Source organism: Lissotriton vulgaris, chromosome 9 (genome assembly GCF_964263255.1).
Source record: "Lissotriton vulgaris chromosome 9, aLisVul1.2, whole genome shotgun sequence".
Classification (NCBI taxonomy): Eukaryota; Metazoa; Chordata; class Amphibia; order Caudata; family Salamandridae; genus Lissotriton; species Lissotriton vulgaris.
In genome coordinates, this window is record NC_141697.1 from 1,137,758,898 (window position 1) to 1,137,778,273 (window position 19,376).

The 19,376-nt window shown below is 46.8% G+C and overlaps 1 protein-coding gene across 1 annotated transcript in view; it reads right to left on the reverse strand.

Moving 5' to 3' along the window:
• BARX1 (BARX homeobox 1) overlaps positions 1–13,832 on the reverse strand; it is a 30,467-nt gene extending 16,635 nt beyond the window's left edge. Inside the window, exons 1-3 of the mRNA XM_086936857.1 lie at positions 13,338–13,832; positions 7,788–8,073; positions 1,055–1,139 (exon numbers count right to left, since the gene is read on the reverse strand). Of these exons, the coding sequence (XP_086792983.1) occupies positions 1,055–1,139; positions 7,788–8,073; positions 13,338–13,542 (576 nt within the window). The 5' untranslated portion in view covers positions 13,543–13,832. The remainder of the gene's footprint in view (positions 1–1,054; positions 1,140–7,787; positions 8,074–13,337) is intronic.
• Between the last annotated feature and the right edge of the window lie 5,544 nt (positions 13,833–19,376).

A 19,376-nucleotide genomic window follows, 5' to 3' on the forward strand; every position in this document is an offset into this window, starting at 1 on the left:
CATACGTTGCCAGCCTCTCATCTTATGGCATCGCATTTGGTGCAATCCTGAAAGCCACGTCACACGCTCCATCATTACAGACTGCCTGAGCCTAGCACACTGGAGAAAAATCCCCTGGCTTAATTATGTCTTCAAATTTTTTAAAGACCTTAACTGTGAACATTATTTTCTTGATCCACCCTCAATTGAAGACATATCCAAGAAACGGCTGAAAGACCTGTGTTTAGGACACTTGAGAGAACTTCGTAACCAGGCGGAGATAGTGAAAACGCAAAATGGTAAAATCTCCCAAATACAAACAGGGAGACTGATACAGCCTTACCTTACGTTCTTCCTATCGAACTATGAAAAGTTTTTACTGACAAGATTCAGGTTCGATCTTTTTTTCCGCCTGGTCACATTCCCAGAACAGAACACATGGTCACGGACTTTGATCTGTTGTCCATGTGACGGGGCCTCCACGCAAAATACGGTCCATGTCATTTTATTCTGCAAATATTACAGCATGGCTAGGAAAAAATGGATTCTCCCCCTCTTACGCTCAAGCGGCCTCAGGAATACATATCCAGCGCTTGCCTACCTTCAGTCACCGTTAAACTCCCATGAAGCCAAAATGACAGCGACTTTTTTAAAAAAAGTTATAAAAACACGGCAGGACATTGTTTTATAAAATGCATCATGTGAATTATAGCTTAAAACTGACTGTTTTTAAAACTGTTGTACTTTTTATGATTATGTAAATTTTAATAATCGAATAAAAGTTTATGAACTGAACTGACTGCGTGTTCCTCACTCCTGGTACCAGCACTTCTTTCATTTGAAAGGGAGAGTACCTACACTTCTCAGCACTGCTACCATACATTCTAATGGGGGGCGGGGCCAGCACCTCTCGGGAGCAAACAGGTATCCTAAATAGCGAATCCCTGCACGTCTATTCGGCGGGGACGCAGGGCATTAGAGGCTGTGCATTCCACTGCGTTCCGTGGAAGCAGACATCTTTCACACATTAATGGGGGGCAGCTGGGGGGGGGGGGGGGCGGGGACGGGTACTCACTATTTTCTTCCACTTCATTCGTCGGTTTTGGTACCATGTTTTCACCTGAAGTTGACTCAGACCTAAAGACTCGGCCAGGTCTATCCTGCAACGTGAAAGAAAAGAGTGTTAGGGGCTGTCTACAGGGACGGTTCTCAAATTTCAGAGCGAATCAAACACTTTAACTCCCGCCCTGAATCAGAAATAAACTAAATATAAACATGCAATATAATTTGTGAGAAAACCCTTAAAAAAATGGTGAAAATGCCTGAGTGTCCGTTCACCCAGACGTACTCTAAATCAAAAGGCACAACTTAATTTTTTTCTAACTAACTTATGCCTCGGTCTGCCGGGCCTTTTGTCATTCCGTGTGAAGGTGCTGTTATGTGCATAACACACGTGTATTGTATTGCTTATGTTTCATGTGCAGTGCAGGTAATTTCACTCCGTTTTGTAGTACGGAAGCTCTGTCAAGTGCTCTGTTTTACGAAGTATTTAGTAGTATCTTCGATCTCTGCAGATTAAGCTGCGGACACACTCCCTGCACGCTGGGGACGTGCATGTAATCACAGTAAATAATGTAATGGACAGTCAATTACAGGGGGTAAATAACTATGTTAGACTGCGACACCGGGATATGGCAACTACGTTTAGTTATAAATATAGTTTTTATTCAATCGGTGGGCTGTATGTTCGTTTTACAATGTAGCTTGTTGCAGGGAGGCTATTAATTTAAGGTGGCGAGGGACTGGTCGACAAACGAGATGTAATGTGACTGCAGGTTTCCATGTTTTGCTTAAAGCGTGCTGTATTTTCGCGGGGGTGTTACAGCCATTCATAATTTTTACGTGTTTTAAAATTCAAGGCCTCCTAAATAAATAAGTTCCCAGAAGACGTTCTTTTAAACAATTCTTTCCTCCACAATGAGCGGAAAGAAGACGAATTCAGTGCAGTTTATACTCGCGCGAGATTGGGTCACGCGGGGTTTTGGTGCTCTGTTTCAAGTAGTGCATGTGCTTAAGTGTTCCTTTATGTATGCTGTTTCCTGTCTAGGGATCAGCAGACAACACGGTGTATTGTAAGGAGAGGCTTGAAGAAGGACACAGGTCCGGTGTGAACGTCATTGCATAGGCATCGGATGGGGCTGGAGGTGGCTGCGGTGCAATGCAACAAGGATGTGCCCTCCGCTGCATGGGCACCGAAGGGGTGGGGAGGCAGCTGCAGTGCAATGGAGCAAAGATGTGCCCTCCGCTGCATGGGCACCGAAGGGGTGGGGAGGCAGCTGCAGTGCAATGGAGCAAAGATGTGCCCTCCGCTGCATGGGCACTGAAGGGCTGGGGAGGCAGCTGCAGTGCAATGGAGCAAAGATGTGCCCTCCGCTGCATGGGCAGCGAAGGGCTGGGGAGGCAGCTGCAGTGCAATGGAGCAAAGATGTGCCCTCCGCTGCATGGGCAGCGAAGGGGGGCAGCAGCTACTGTGTAATGCAGCAGTGATCTGACTCCACTGCCTGGGCACCGAAGGGGTGAGGGGGCAGCTGCTGTGCAATGGAGCAAAGATGTGCCCTCCGCTGCATGAGCACCGAAGAGGGGGCAGCTGCTGTGCAATGGAGCACTGATGTGAACTCCGAAGGGGAAACATCCTTTACAACGTAACTGGTACAACGCGGTACCGTTACAACGCAGCTTTAACAACGAAAGTCGTTACGACTTTCTCTGGAGGGCGTTCTAGGATAGGAGATAGTTTAATTTACTATCCAACACCTTCCCTACTATCCACGGGGACTGGTGTTGGAATAGTAAATTAAACTATTCACTATCAGCGCCCCCCCAACGCAAGTCGTTGTAATGACTTGCGTTGTTAAAACTGTGTCGTAAAGGGACGCGTTGTAACGGTACACGTTGTACCGTCATACATCCGCACCGAAGGGCTGGGGAGGCAGCTGCTGTGCAATGCAGCAGTGATCTGACTCCACTGCATGGGCATCGAAGAGGGGCTGTGACTCTGTGAAGTTCAATGGCACCAGGACGTGAACTCCACTGAATGAACTCCACGTTGTGTGTGGAGGGGAGGGGGCACATGGCGGTGCACTGATCCCCAGTGTTGTGCAAAGAAAGCAGGGTACGGACTTCATTTAGTGATGGGCGTGGGTGTGTGTGTGTGTAGGGGGGGGGTCATGTTGGGCAGTGGCACGGGGGCCAGGGTGTGAACTGAACCGAATCAGCAGCAGCGGGTGGTGGGGGTGAGACTCGGCGTGGTGCACCGAGCCCCAGTGCTGTGCAACGAGGCAACAAAGCCAGGGATCATGTTGTGTACTGGGACCGGGGCATGACTTTGACCGAATGAGCACCGGAGGGTGGCCTGGGTGAGGGGTGGGGCTCGGTGTGGTGCTCCGAGACCCTGCGCTGTGCAATCAGGCCAGGGTGACACCGGCCGCCACTGGCGCCATCTCTCAAGCAGGGGCGGCCTTAGGCATGTGCAAGCTGTGCACCTGCACAAGGCCACCAAACCCCAGGGGCCACCACGCCAATATATATCCTTAATATAATAATCCTCGAGGGTGGATGCATATTTGCATGGCGGCCCCTAGCAGGGATTTGGCGGACTCCGGCTCTGTTCCACTTCCAAACACCCTGACCCCCCACCACTCTTCACTGGTCTCCGCCCGGACCCCCTCTTACGGGGCCCCCTACCTACGCTCCCTGCCCAGGGCCACCATGAGCCTAGAGCCGCCCCTGTCTCAAGGGACACGGAGCCGGAAGCATCGTCTGTGCCGGGGGACGGATAGCAGGTTGAAGCGTCGCCTTCTGGGGAGACAGCAATCCTCATATGACCTGGAGCCTTGGGCGGCGGTTATTCCCAAACCCATAAGGCGGGCGCGCGAGGCTTCTATTCTTGGGGAATTTCCTCGACGCGGCCTCCCTCAGGACGGCAATGACTTGGGGATGTTTTTTTCCCGCCGGAGTATGAAGAGAAGAGTCTCGTTCGTGTGACTCCGGCGCCAAGTCTGTGCGTGTGTGGTTGATCTGTTTGTCTGTGTCTGTGCTTGTGAGAGTCACTCAGAGTAACCATGAGGCACTATTCGAGGCAGAACATGGGGGGGGGGGGGGGGGGGGCACTTGTCCGTGTGTGTGCGCGTGCGTACGTAAGAGAGCAGGGTCAGACTGGCCTCTAGGACACTCAAGCCGTGGCCGCGGGGCTGGTCTAACAAGTCAGTATTTTTGGGCTACTTGTGGGCCGGTGTTATTTCTGCTGGGCCCGTTTCTGCCGATGATTTCTCTGAAATTAATACAAAAATCGCCTACAGCAAGCTCAAATCCACGCATCTTGTCAAAACCATTTACAGCAAGTCTTCCCAAGTTCAAAACTGCCCCAATTTCAGGGGGGGGCACTTTTTGCTATCTAACTTTCTAATGGGGGCAACCTTTATTTTGGTGACCAGGAATATTTTCTGTACCAATTCGAGCCTGTGTGAGCGAGACGGAGTGAGAAAATAGAGCGCGCGACCCCGAGAGAGTGTAACCATCATGGATAGTCAAAATTTGACGCTGGTATGTGTGCGCGTGCGTGTATTAGAAAGAGGGGGGATATAGTGAAAGGATGACACACTGCCCTGCTGGTTTAGACAGGGCGCGTGTGCATCTCTCTGCCTGTCTGTGTGTGCACGAATATGTGCGTCATTGTCTGGAGGCACGAGGGAGAGAGGATGCAAAAAAGATGTGTCTCTGTCCTTAGCTACTTACGGGTCTGTCTGAGTGTCTCTATGTGCCTGTACTTGGGTCTGTGCCTGCGTGTGATTTTAGAGTTTACCTGTTTGTATCTCTTCCTTGGGTAACTTTACAACTTGTACGTTTGAAATGTTGCCCTCCTGTCACTCCACTTGTACATTTGCATTTTTTTCCTGTTTATGTGTAAATCATGTAATACAAAGTCCTTATGTTACGCAACTGGTTCTTTTGTAAAGCGCTCTGACACCTTCGGGTAATGTGCGCGCGATATAAAATCGCATTAAATAAATGAATAATGATAAAAAAAGTGTGTGGGAGCACGAGAGAAACCAGTGTGTGCCTCAGACAGTGAGTGTGTAGGTGTGTGGGGAGAGGGGGAAGGGGTGCGCGCGCTCGAGAGTGTGAGATACGTGCAGCGGGTGAGACCATCTGAACGAGAAAGAGCCGCGCGAGTGTTGCAGTAAGGGACAGCGCACAGTATGAGGCACGTCACTGTCCTAGTGAGACGCTCCCGTAAGTGGGTGCTGTGCGCAGGGCCACCGCAGAGGTAGACTTTGAGGGGCGAGTCTCGGAGGAGGGTCGGTGACAGTTCCCAATAAAGAACTCTGCGTGTGAGCAGGAGATATGCGCGTGGCCTCAGTTAGAGGGTGACGTGTGAATTAGTGTAGGAGACAACACTCTGCCATGAGTGAAACAATGATGTGTGGGTGTGTGAAGGGGGGCCTTTGTACGGAGTTAGGCACTCAAGTGTGAATAAGAGTAGGGGACAACCCTCTGACATGAGTGAAACACTGATGTGTGGGTGTGTGAAGGAGGGTGCCTTTGTACGGAGTGTGACACAAAACTGAATTAGTGTAGGAGACAACCCTCTGACATGAGTGAAGCACTGATGTGTGGGTGTGTGAAGGGGGTGCCTTTGTCCTGAGTGTGACACAAAACTGAATTAGTGAAGGAGGCAACACTCTCCAATGCTAGACACACTTATGTGTGAGCATGTGAAGCGTGTGTTCTGAGTTCGACTCTGCAGTGTGCAGTGATGTAAAAGACAACCCTATGCCATGCACTGATGTGCAGAGACGTTTTAAGGCATGGGCAAAGGGGGCTTTGGCCCAGGGCCCCAGCCTTTCAGCCCCCCCCCCCCCCAATACAGCCAGCGTTGTTCTGCAGAGAGAATTGCCCTAATGTCCTTGAGTAACTCTTAAACAGATTGTTTTAAATGCCCTTTTCCTTTAATTTATTTTTAATGTGGGTGATGTGTCAGTCTATCATAGACATTGTGCAGAGGAATGTTGTGTTAATGTTTATCCAACACCCATAAAGAGGTTCTTTTAGATCAAAACAGGACCTCACATATGAGAAATGGGAGGGTGTCATCTAGATTATTTGCAAAATTAGTGAGGTGCTGCTGTGTTACAATATTAAAAACATACCTCATTATCCCTGACTTTTACATGTAAACACATTTACAATGTGGACCAGTGTGCCTGTGCACTGTGGGTGACTTGCCAAAGAGGGCATGAAAGAGCTGAAACTGGATCATAAATCCAAAGCTGTATGAACAGGGCCCCCCCCAAAATCTTAAAGATATACTTGCTCACGTGTGAGCATTTGAGAGAGAGACGCCTTTACGGAGTTAGGAACTAAAGTCAGAATTAGTTTAGGAGACTTTATCCCATTAGTAAACACTGATGTGTGAGTGTGTGTATGAGGGGTGCCTTTGTCCCTTATAAGATGCTGAAGTGTGAATGAATGTAGGGGACAACACTCTGCCTTGAGTGAAACACACTGATGTGGGCATGTGGGAAGCAGGGCTGGTGCCTTTGTCCCGGCTTAGACAATGATGTGTGATTTAATGTAGAAGATACAACTCTGCCATGAGTTACACAATGGTGTGTCGCAGCCACCGCCCGTGGAGGGAGTTTCGGTGGGGCGGACAGGCGGTGCAGGGGAGGGGCAGGGAGGGGGGTGCTAAAAACCGGAGTATGGATAATTGAAGGTAAGTAAACAATTTAATTAATAAAACGAATTTCGTAGCGCGTCCTGCATCCAGGGCGCGCTACGTTTTATTACTTAAATTGTTTACTTACCTTTAATTATCCATATTCCAGTTTTTAGCACCCCCCATCCTGCCCCTCCCCCGCCTCACCGAAACTCCCTCCACGGGCCGTGGCTGGTGTGTCGATGTGTGGAGGAATGGTGCCTTTGTCACAAGATGAAATGCAGAAGTGTGAATTAGTGTAGCGGACAACCCTCTACCATGAGTGGAACTCTGATTTGTGAGTGTGTGAAGGAGGGGTAACGTTTTTAGGAGTTAGACACTGAAGTGTGAATTAGTGTAGGGACCGGCCCTCTGCCATGAGTTACGCAGTGACGAGTGAGTGTGTGAAGGAGGGGGTGTCTTTTTCGCGAGATTAGACGTTGAAGTGTGAATTAGTGTAGCAGACAATCCCCTACCATGAGTGAAGCACTGATTTGTGAGTGTGTGAAGGAGAGGTAACTTTTGGGGGAGTTAGACACTGAAGTGTGAATTCGTGTAGGGGACACCCAACCTTCTGCTATAAGAGACACACAGAGAGGCGGGTGTGTGAATAAGAGGTGACTTTGTACGAGTTAGGCACTCAAGTGTGAATGAGAGTAGGAGACAACTCTTTGCCATGAGTTACGCAGTGGTGGGTGAGTGTGTGAAGGAGGAGTGCCTTTGTCCCGAGTTAGACACTGAATTGTAGTGTAGGTCACTTGCGTTCCCCCTGCCCTGTTCATCCTGCCAGTCTCACTCTCACTGTCCCCCTGGCCTGCTCACTCATTCCTCCCCTCTCCCTGGTCGCTTGGCCCATCTTCCTTCGTCTAGATCACCCCCTCCCATTTGCCTCTTTCTCGCCTCTCCCCCCCCCCCCCCTCCCTTACTGTGACCCTCTCCAGCACCCCCGTGGCCTGGCCCACTCCCCTCCCAGCCCCTGTGGCCTGGCCCTCTCCCCTCCCAGCCCCCTGTGGCCTGGCCCTCTCTCCCCACAGCCCCTCCCGCTCGTTACCTGTCGGGCGTGGAGAGGTACTTCTGCTTCTCGAAGCGCTTCTCCAGGCCCATGAGCTGCAGCTCGGTGAAGACGGTGCGGCTCCGCCGGCCCTTCTTGGCCTTGCTGCCCTGCTCCGGGCTCCCCGCGGCCTCCAGCTTACCCCGCAGGTGCAGCTCCAGGGGGTGGTGTGGGGAGCCGGGCCCCGCCGAGAGCAGGGCCGCGCCCAGGGGGGGGCCCAGGGCCCCGCACGACAGGGGGCCCAGCGGGAACTTGAAGACTCCGGCCTGCTCCGCCTTCAGCAGCGCTGGGGACAGAGGGGACACCGTTAGCGAGGACAGGCACTTACACCCCCACAGGATGCAAGAGTTAAGCGCTTCTATAAAAAATAAAAACAAGCATCGGGCGCCCAGTCATCCAATGCGCCCCAAATATCACTCTTATTCCAAGTCATTGTATGTGTCAATTCATTTTACTTGCCCAAGCCAACCCTCCACGCGCTCAGGGTGTTACCTCAGGCCTAAGTGCCAGTGGGCCAGTTTCATATTATTTTTGATAAGTCTGACTGAAGCACGTGTGCTTTTTGGACTTGAACTGCACCACAATAGAATAAATAATCCCACCCGCTTGATGTTGGAAAACCGTTTTACCACAAATGGATCACTTGAAACACGTTTGTTTTTTTTTGTTTTTTTTTGTCGGTGAACTGGAGTGTTCGATTTTCCTCAGCAATCGTGGGAAATAAAAATTGCCAAACTGGTTACATAATGTTTTAACTGCCAGATTTGAATTTCCATCCGTCCCAGCAGTTTTCTTTTGATGGGATTACTTTTAATTTTACTTTGAACGCTTCAAACAGAGACGTTTTCAACCTCCACGCAATAAAAAAAGGCCCGGGCAGGCCCTGCGTCCGGAAAGGCGGGGGTTAGTTGTTTGGATAAAGTTGTGTCAAACAATCACATTGCAGCTGGTGCCAGGGGTGGTGACAGACCCCCCACCCACCCCCGTTGTGTTCCACCCACCTGTACTGGGTGTCACTGAGAAAGCCGAGGTGTCAACTGCGCTGGCTGGAGTGAGCCGAGGACGGGTGGGCCCGCCGGGGCTCGAACCCGCGACAGTGGGGTGAAGCGCGCACCCTGGGGTGAAAGTCTGGCGTCCACGGAGACACCAGACCCGGAGACGAGCGTCTGTGTACACTGCGTGATATGCAAAAACCGGAACCTAAACCAATATTTGCCGGATTTTCTCGCTGTCACTTGTTTGATAAATTCACATGTTTTTCGGGGGGCAAAAAATGAAATTGCCATACGCCCTCTAGTGCGGTACCCCACGCAATGTAGGTGTAAAAGCGCCTGTGAGTGGGACTTAGGGGGTGATTTAAGGGGGGGAGGGGTGACTCTCGGGAATTAGGTGAACAGACACAATAGCCTATTTCGCAGTTGACGTCCACCTGTCTTTGTTGGCCCACGTACGTGCACCTCTAATATTCTGCTCAGACAGTCAGTGACGTCCCAGTCACACAACCAACCACGTCGAGGCAATTATGGAACTGAAATATTTGAAAAGAGCAATCCGCGGGGAACATATTGAAACATATGAAAACAAATGTTGCTGTTGAAATATTTTAAATACTTATTTTCCCAATCTGTTGTCTGTTTTATACTCACGTACAACAAAACAAGCCCGAGTTTGTGCTGTCAATAGTGCACAAACAATAGTATAGATATTCGTTCTTTTTTTGCCCTTATTTTAATATTAATTTCTCCGAAAACGTAGCTCACATGGCTTGTCTCCGTTCACGTGCTTGGGTTCAGGTACACGTCGGAGTTCGGGCAGGTGAGCACGTGCCGTCTTCAAAGAGTTAGAGGGGGCGCCCACGTAGCCTTTATACCTTACAAACCGACCTCAAGGCGCTCGACACTTTCGCGCAAGACTTATTGTTCGGTTTGGCTCATAATGATACGCGTTGGAGTTACTTGTGTAACCGTGATTCTCTGCGGGAAGGAGCGCGTAATATACTTTTCACAAGGACTGACGGGACCTACACGGCGGCTCCGTGCCCAACACGGGCGATTTCAGGATATCAATAGGTGATTAATTTTGCCCGTGCTGACCAGGACGCTCTTTTCCTCATCAGGATCTGGTCCCAAAGTAACAAAGAGACAAACAAAAAAAGTACAAAGTCGGAGGAAGAGAACGACCGGCAAAGAGTGACAGGAGAAAAAAAGGGGAACAGAGAGTACAAAATCAACAACAACGGGCAATAGCAGGCGATACAGACAGAAAGAAAAAGGGGAGCCAGGGGCCAAAAACAGGGATGAAAAGAACCAACATGTTCAGTTAAAAACACCGGAAGTGAGTGATGGCGAAAGAAAGAGGCATGGGGTGGAATCCACACCAGCTAGGTCAGTGTAATTGGAAAGTGCGGGGGATCAACACATTTTCCAACAATCACGCTGGAACATCTTGTTCAATCACATTATATAGAAACAGGACATGAGGGGAAAACAGTGCAGAAGAAACCCCGGGCCCCTAAACAGCCGCTGTATGCTGCGTGCTAATGAGACTGTACAAACTTACATTTGTATGAAATATTTATAAGACAGTTTGTCACGAGGGCTCCATGATTTATTGTACAATAATATCGTGCAGTTCGGGTGCGGCATTGTTGCAATAACTCAAGGATGCACACGTTTAATCCATCGTAAAGTGCCTACACCGCTATGTCAACCCGCTGCAAGCGGTGTTTTCAAACGATATCTAAAAAGCTGCCCTGTGCATGTTTCCTGACCAAGCATCTGTCAGTATCAGGGAGGAAGGAAGACGCGTGCGCCCAAGAAGCTCGCAGCGTTGTTACAAGAAACACACACACACAAGAGTTCATTAGAAACGCCAACCCCTCAGCAAACTATTAGGTGAAATAATGTCAAAGGAAAAAAACTGAAGTTCTGCTAGGCCTGTTCGACCCGTTTTATTGCATATCAAATATTATGATTAAAATATTACCTGCACTGTTGTGTTTTTTGGTTCCTATTACGTGCACCGACTACATTCTGCCGCAAGGCCCTTAAAATTATTTTTGACCTAAACAACTAACGGGCGTACAGTTTAAAAAACAAAAACTATTTCCAAGCCCTCGTTCGGCGCTGCACTATCCGCGAGTGCGGTTGTACCTGCTGTCTGTGAAAAGGGTTTCAGTCATCTGAGTACGTGGATTATGGACTTTCAGGGTGTACTATAGCTCGGAAAATACAGTGGAATCTTTATTTATCTTGGTTCGATAAAGGCCACGCAGACTTGGTGAGAGGTACTTCAGTGGCGACCCGTCTACACGCTGCAGCGCGGCCGCTTGCGTGAGATCTGATGTTTGGCTGCAGAAGTGACACACACAGCACCTGGCCTCTGCCCGCCCGCGCCGCATTGTTGGTGCTGTGCAATTGTTTCTATAATAGAAGGAATTCTGCCGCCCTTTGACGAGTGCAAACAGTTGGTTTCAGTTTCACACAACGGGTCACTTGCCCTCGGTTGTGTTTGCTTAGCCATTTATTCTGCGTGACCGAGGTTTACATGGCGTTCTCTGCCAACTCTTTCATAGCCAGGGCCAGGAATAGATATGTGTGTTATTTCAAGAGATAACCCCGCGTGCAGTATAAAAAAGCGCAGAGAGGCGGCCAGTTGGCACAAGAGACGCTGCTAACACCGACAGCAAACAGCGGGAACCACAATTGTATATTGATAAAAGTGCCAATACCCTTTCGGAAAACACTGCACCACCTTAGACGAGGGATGCGAGACAATAGTGGACATTGTGTAATGGCCTAGCAGTATAGTACACACGCAGACTGATTTGACATCTTTACGTCCCGCTCATTGGACATTCTTTGATGTCAGTGCGCCACATCTGAATTTCAGCACAGTCACCGATAATGCATCTATATATTCTGACATGTATATTTTTAGCTTGTTTGTGCGTTTCTACTCTATTCTTTCCGTACCATAGTCGAACACATTTCACTGCTGACGCATGCACTGAAAACAGATATCCTATACGGAATGCAAGGACTTTCTACATCCATTTATTCATTCTCCCATTCCTTTTAGTTTCCACCCCTCTTTTTGCCTCCATCTATCTTTCTGCCCTTGTTACCTTTCTGCAGCGCCTCGAGTCACCCCCTTTGGGTTCTCTGCTCTATCTGTATTCGAACGAAAGATGCTGTACATATAATCTTTTATTTTTCAGGCTCGGTGGAGAACTGGAACGGTTACTATTCAGAACCATTTGGAATTATGTTTATATTTCTTAAATGTCAGTGTTTATTTGCAGGCAGACGCTTGCCATTGGGCCATATTCACGGACCGTTAGTGGTTTAAATGTAATTAAAAGCCTCTTATGATTGGTGGGAAAGCCTGTGATCGACTCGGGCCGGCTCCGGTAATAGGGCCACGGCTCGTTAATCTTTACTGACTGAAACATAAACTCCTCAGCACCGAGAGGCCCCTCTGACATCGATTCGCGCGTGAGTCTCACTTGCACCTAAGTGCGCGCGCCGAAGAATCCACGCGGGTGTCCCCAAGACCCCTCTTGTCCCAATGTGCCCCCAGCACACGCACATCGTCGCCCCGAGCCCTGGGGTGTCCCCCAGACAGCAGGGGCCGAACTGCGGCAGCACCACGTGCTTTCGTGCGTGCATTCACGCGACCAGTTCGTGCACGCGCCTGGGCAGGCTGGGGTGCTGCGTCTCTTAAACTTGTCCGGATCGCGCTGGAGGGGCCAACGAACGGCGCGTGAGCCCCCCGTCTGGCGAGAGCCCGGGCCTAATACGAATCTGTCTCGGGAGTTGCAGCCTCCGGGGAGCTCTCCCGCAGCTTCAGAGACACTCATTCTCCCGTGACTGGGAGTGGAAGAGGGTTTCTGAAGTCTCAAGACTTAATATAGGTTAAATGAAAAATAAGAATAAAATACATACTGATAGTACTATTACTAATAATAGCATTAATAATAGCAACAATAATATTATTGATAGCAATAAAAATAAAATTAACAACAATAATATTATTGGCAACATTAGTAAACTAATATTGATAAAATAATATCTATTGTTATTATGAGCATTATGAAGATAGCACGTCTGTCATAATAGCAACAATGACAAAACCCGTGAATAATTAAGCTATGCTCAAGGGATTATTATTATTATTAGCAGTCGTGCAGGAAATACATCTACAAGGAATTACAAAAGCGTGAATAATTATTAAAGCTAAATTAATTATTATTTTCATTACTTTTACCGTTGTTGCGGTTATTATTTTTTATGTATTAGCATTACTGTTATTACTATTTTTGTCTTTATCCTTCCTGCTCTTATTTTACTTTCATTTTCACATCTGTGCCTCGTCTGCAGCCGCTGTACCATTCACCCACATTCTCACAGCTCAGCGCCCGGTCGTCAAGCAGTTACGCTTCCCTTTTGCAGCCATCTAATCCTTCAGGAGTGGTCGCTCGGGCCCTGTGAGAGCCGACCCTGGGGGTGGGCACGCGCTCACAGAAGGCGGGGGGCCGGCTGCACATACCTAGGTGGCTGCGGTAGGGGCTGGCCGACAGCAGCGCGTGGACCCCGAACTTGAGCAGCTCCCCGGCAGGCGCAGACACCTTGGAGTCCGGGTGGTCGGTCAGGATCTCCTCGATCATGAAGCTCCGGTAGCGGTGGGAGCGGTGGTCTGGGTAGGAGACCTCGTGGGGGAAGTACTGCGCCCCCAGCTCCAGAGGGTGCTGCATCCTTCCTCGGGGGGTCGCCTTTCCCTGAGAAATCTGCAGTCAGGGGGGAGTACGAAACTTTTCCAACACACACCAGGGTAGAAGAGTGTCCGTGCGCCGCGAGGGTCAGCAGAAGGAGCTATCCGGGAGCCTGGCAGGGCCTGGCACCAGGGGGGCTCGGGTCATCGTGCTCCAGATGTGGCGGGTGCCTCCTTTATTCTCCCCTCGGCACTCGAGAGGATGCTGTTTGCTCCGTGCGCGCGAACGCAGCGCTCCGTGGAATATCTCCAATAATTCTGTGTCCAGGCGCTCGGCGTCCCGGGCTCCAGCAGCGGGTCACGTCACGCAGGGCTGAGCACGCCCCCTGTGGCCCAGGGCAGCCTATAGGAGTAAAGGCGCTCTGGAGGCGCGGCCTGGAAAAGAAAAAGTGAACACTTTCACGTGAGATGAGGGGTCCTGTGTGTGTGGGGGCGGGGGGGGGGGGGGGGGGGTATGGATCCCGTGAGAAGGCCTGGTTCAAGGAGAGAGAAAGGTTGATCAGCGATCTGGGAGCAGAAAACAGATTTTGAAATTACATTACAAATAGGGAATAAGTGACTCTAAAAAAGAAATTGTGTCAATGGGTTAAAGAGAAGAAAATTGGAAATTACAAAGAGAAAGAAGGGTTCTTGCATTTGGAAATGGAAGATACGTGGAAAAGAGGAATAAACTAGACTCAGTGCGTGCATAAGGGGTATCAGAGGACCGGGAGCCGTTGGAGCGAGCAGGGTCCAGGCATCAAGGAAGCGAATGCAGGACCAATGGAAAGGGGAAGGTGGGAACCGCGGGGTGGGGACGCTGGACCGCGGAAAAGTATCCCGTGAAGGGAAGGGACTGTGTGCTCTATTGGGCGCACTGTGGGATCCGCGTTCGCTCGTTTCAAACAGCAAATACATCCTTTTTGAGACCAGCAAGGAGCAGGTAATATGCCCCTCTACATAGTTGGTTCATTCGCACCTAGGTAAACGCAGGTCAGCGCAGTCCAGTGGCCGCCAGATTCGTGGACTCGTCATGTTCTGATTCGCAGGACACGCGCTAACTCGGATTGTGATCTTGGGCACGCTTTCTGTCTATCTGACCACTCGTCTTGCCTGGCCGCAAGGAAGTACCCCCACCCAAAAGGACCGCCAGAGGAGTGGGCGCGCCCGACTTCGTGTCCATGAACTGACTCGGCGTGTGATCTTCGGCACACTTTCCACTTCCAACAGAGGGGATGGATCGCGACGAGGCACAGAGCTCCTACTGACAGCGGGCCGCCAGCGAGGCCCGGCCTCTGCGCCTGCTCAGTCTGAGGGCGGAGTGAGCGCCAGTTTCCACTTCTGCTGCCAAAGTGACTCCAGCACATGAAAGGGTTTGTTAATTGCGCTGATAACCGTCCGCCTTCGGGAAGGATTGTGAACAATGACGGAGCTGTCAGCCTTCGCGGCAGATACTACGCAACATCACTCCGCACCCTTGGCAGCAGGTGACGGGCCCGAGAGATGCCTGAGAGACAGGAAGTGAGCGCGCCGTTTGGAAGCACACGCGCCTTCTTCAGGCCTCCGAGCGCAGCCACGGGTGAAGGGAAGCTGCCCTCCCAAGCAACTGCTGCAACAGGAAGATGCACACACAGGGTATTTTGGGATAAATAGACTGCTTATGTAGCTGAAGAGCATTAGATTTCGAGGAATCTGGATAACCCTGAAGCGCATGGAGCGAAGGCATGAACGTATCAATTTATAGCAAATATGTGGGCATTTGCGAAAACAGAATGGCACACATATGGGTGTGTGGGTGTGTGTTTATATACGTATATGAAAATCAATTTTATTGAATGTTTGCCAGTGGTTTTAAAGCAATATTTCACAGAAAATAGGTCTATGAATTATTTTTCTTATTTCACAATGCTGAATTTATTTGCAGGTATTTATGTTCCCTAAGCAAATAAAAAAGTTACATTAGTGGTTAATACAGTATTTAGTGTTTCTTTCATGTGCTGGCAAAAAGAAAGTTTACACAATGTCAGTGTCGCTGACAGACCATTAGTCGGCACACATGACACGTTCTCCCTTGCAGGCCCACCCTTCATTCAAGAATCTACCAAAGAATCGTCCTTAGAATGTAAAAATAAACATTGTAAATAAAGATCCCGACAGCAAAATTGTACTGCCCTGCACTGCACTTTATTTTCTTTTTTTATTTATATATGTATTAAACCTCCACTTTGCTGGCAATGTTGTACGAGAGAAAATGGGGTTTTAGAATGCATGTATTTAAATTCTTTACAATACAAATTCCATTTAAATTTGGATGCAAACAAATACACATTGTTGCATAAAACACATTTTAAATATTAGCACACGATCCGAACAAAACCATACATTACTCATAAACATGATCACGCATATCTACAGTCTCAGGCAAGCAAGGAATTCTAAATGGGTAATGCTCAAATGCTTTAAATCTTACTAAAGTGTGCTTCAAGCAATCACCGAATCATACAATATAAAAATATACTTAATAAGTTAAAAGATTAATAGGGTCAAATATTACCATGTTGAGGGTAAGGTGCCAATTTTAAACCACCTGGCCTTTGGGCATGTGGCTCGTAAATGTCACCAGAACAACTTAATGGCAATTTAGGCCCATGAATTCTCTATTTATATTATTTGCAGAGAGTGTAATGTGCCTTTTATTACTATTGGGGGGAGTGTGTGTGTGTGTGTGTGGTGGTGGGGGGGGGGGGACGGGTGGGGGGGGGGGGGGGTGGAGGGAGGACCATGCCCGAGGAGAAACAGAACCTCTATCTAGTGGGTCACGATGCCCCTAACCTCATCCAACAAAAGTACACAAAATTGCAGATTACACCCTGCACATCGCCTTGTATGAATTGTTCCATAATATTTTTTTCACACGTTTATATTTAAGGAAAGGTATGTATTCAAAACCGGGAAGAAAGAGGTTAAACTTGTGCAGTAAGTAAAAATGATATTGAAGTTGTCTTGTGACTTTTCGGAGAAATGCTTCAGTGTATTAAGTGGTTCTATTATGGAATCTGTTAGACATATACACTATACTCTCCTGAATTAATTAACTGGAATTTTACCTTTTCATTGCTGTGATACATGTGCCAACGTGCATTTATTAGTACTGTTACTCTAAATAACATGCTATATATGAATACAGAGAATGAGAATACATAACTGGTAACTGTGTAATATGGTGCAATGTTGAACTGAGGGGATCTACTGACATCATAAAGCACAGGCTCAAAGTTTGAGTGGTTTGTAAATGTCACCAAAGATAGTTGATAAAGGGCTATTCACAAAGGTAAACTTATACACGAGTAAATCTACATGTGTAAGTTTATTCTTACACTTTGTATTAAATGTCCTACTTTAGGCTATACATTTACTGCAAAGTGGAGACTGACGTGTCTCCACCTTCTAAATTCAGATTTTTAACTGCAATACAGGAGTTTATGAAAGAATTGTTAATATAATTTACAATGGACGAGGAGGTAGGAACGAGATTCTCCCGAGTCGTCGAGTATGCTCTGGAGTTCCCTTATATATTAGATACGTGATTCTTCCCATAATTGGTTAGGAATTGAGAGCTGTTTGTTATAGAGTAGCACTACTTCCATTGTAAGCTTTATTAGGCTTTTTACCATGTTCATATGGTTCTATGGTCGCACTTTTTCGTATTATTCGTATTTATAACTGTATATTTTTATGGTGGTACCTTTAATGACTATATTTTCAGAATAAAGTATAATGATGAAATTCAGGGGCTGGAGCCAAATTTATGACTGTAAAATTACAACTGGTACATTTTCACATGTAGGGAGAGGACTCTGTAACTGGGGCACTGCTCACACTATCACAAAGTACCAGGAAAACTTGCTACAACATTAGTAACTTAATTTTAAATAAAAAAGTGATTATTTGGAATATTTTTAATAATTATTTAAAAAATGGTATAGATTAAAAAAATCTACTATAAGGTAAAATATTTTTATTATATAATACAATTAAAGTGATGTATATAAATAATTAAAAATAATTAATTGTTTCAAATAAATGATAACGTTTCAACATTTTTTACATTTGGAAAGGTTATTTACATATTTCACAATTAAATAGTATTTTTTTTATTTATAATGTTTTTAACATTAAATACAACGTTTTTACATTTTTGAGTATTTAAATTATTTAAATTTTTGTTTAAAATGAGTTCCTGTGGGGTGTTATTATAAGTCCCTCCCTTCATTATTTTCTATGAGAGGGTGTTGCAGTACCAGTGATTGGCCATTCGTGGTGATGGATTTATACCAGCTTTGAGCTCGGGTATATTTACAACTGGGTCATTGACTCTGGTATAGATAGAGGGATAGAAGGACATTTTGTGAATAACAATGGGCTTATTCTTTTTGGTGAGCATGGGGGGGGGGTTGACATTCCTTAGCCCCCACCCCAATACTCCCCGAACCCTTCCTTCTTCTTAAATCACTCCCCTTTAGTCATAATTATTCCCCATTTCCCATCCATTTTTCTCTATTCTTCTAACATTTACTACTAAAACGTATACTTACGTGTGCAGAGACCACCTCAGTCGGGGCAGAGATCTCTGCACAGGAGAGGCAGAGATGGAAACACTTGTAACTCGATATTATGTTAATGGTATAATTGTAGCATATAAATACTACAAAATGCAGCTTTTGATTATGCCCCATAGAATATATAGCACGTTACCCATTATGTGTTTTTATACATTAAATCTTTATTCTGAGCTAATTATCTCGAAAAGCTGCTTGCTTCAGAATGCAACTAACAGTGGACAATAACTTGAATTAGATTGTTCTGTTTCATGTTCATCTTTTTAGGACACATTATTGATAAAGCAAATGACAATGGTGAGGGTCAGTGGACACAATTTTGTGGCTGCAGCATTCACCACAAACTTTATAGATTTTTCTGCATTTGCTACATAATTTACACAATTTGTTCTTTTTCACAATATGTTGTTTCTAGCTCAAATGGATGAAAATAAGTCTGCCAGAGAATGTGCCACATCATTTTCAGCTTTGTTTAGGGAACCTTGACGCATAATTTGGTCCTCTATGCGACACAATCTCAGTAGCCCTGACAATCCGACATCTGTGGCTCTCCCACATTTCTCAGGAAACCATGAACTATTCTCTATATTTCATGGTTTCCTGTGAAATATGGGTTTTATAGGCTTAGGAACACAAGCATGCATGTAGACATGTACATGTGTGGATGTGAATATGCATACCGACGTGCATACACATCTTTATTTGTAAGTCTTGAGGTAACCATAAGAATCAGTGAGTTGAAAACATGTATGTATACTTGTGTGTCTGTGCACATTTATATGTATATATTTACACACAACTAGGTAAGTATGCATTTCTACGTGTCTATACATGTGCATACACGTGAAGATCAGTATGAAAGCTCTGTGTATATATATATATATATATGTATATATATATATATATATATATATATATATATATATATATGTACACATATAAACATATCATTTATATATAGATATTTATAATTGGCATATTTGCATGTAGTTGTGAGTATGCGCTCGTGTCACGCATGCCTGTTACTTCGTACAGATGCTGTCGCAGTTTCAAGCTTGCCTGTTCTACTTGATCTTGGGGTTTGATTCATTCATACAAATAAATCGCCTTTATATTATATTTTACGAGCATTTAAAAGAAAGAGATGTAGAAAGGTCAATATAGAATATATAAAGTGTTTTGAAAAGTGATAAATGAGTAATGCATTGTTTTACTTTCT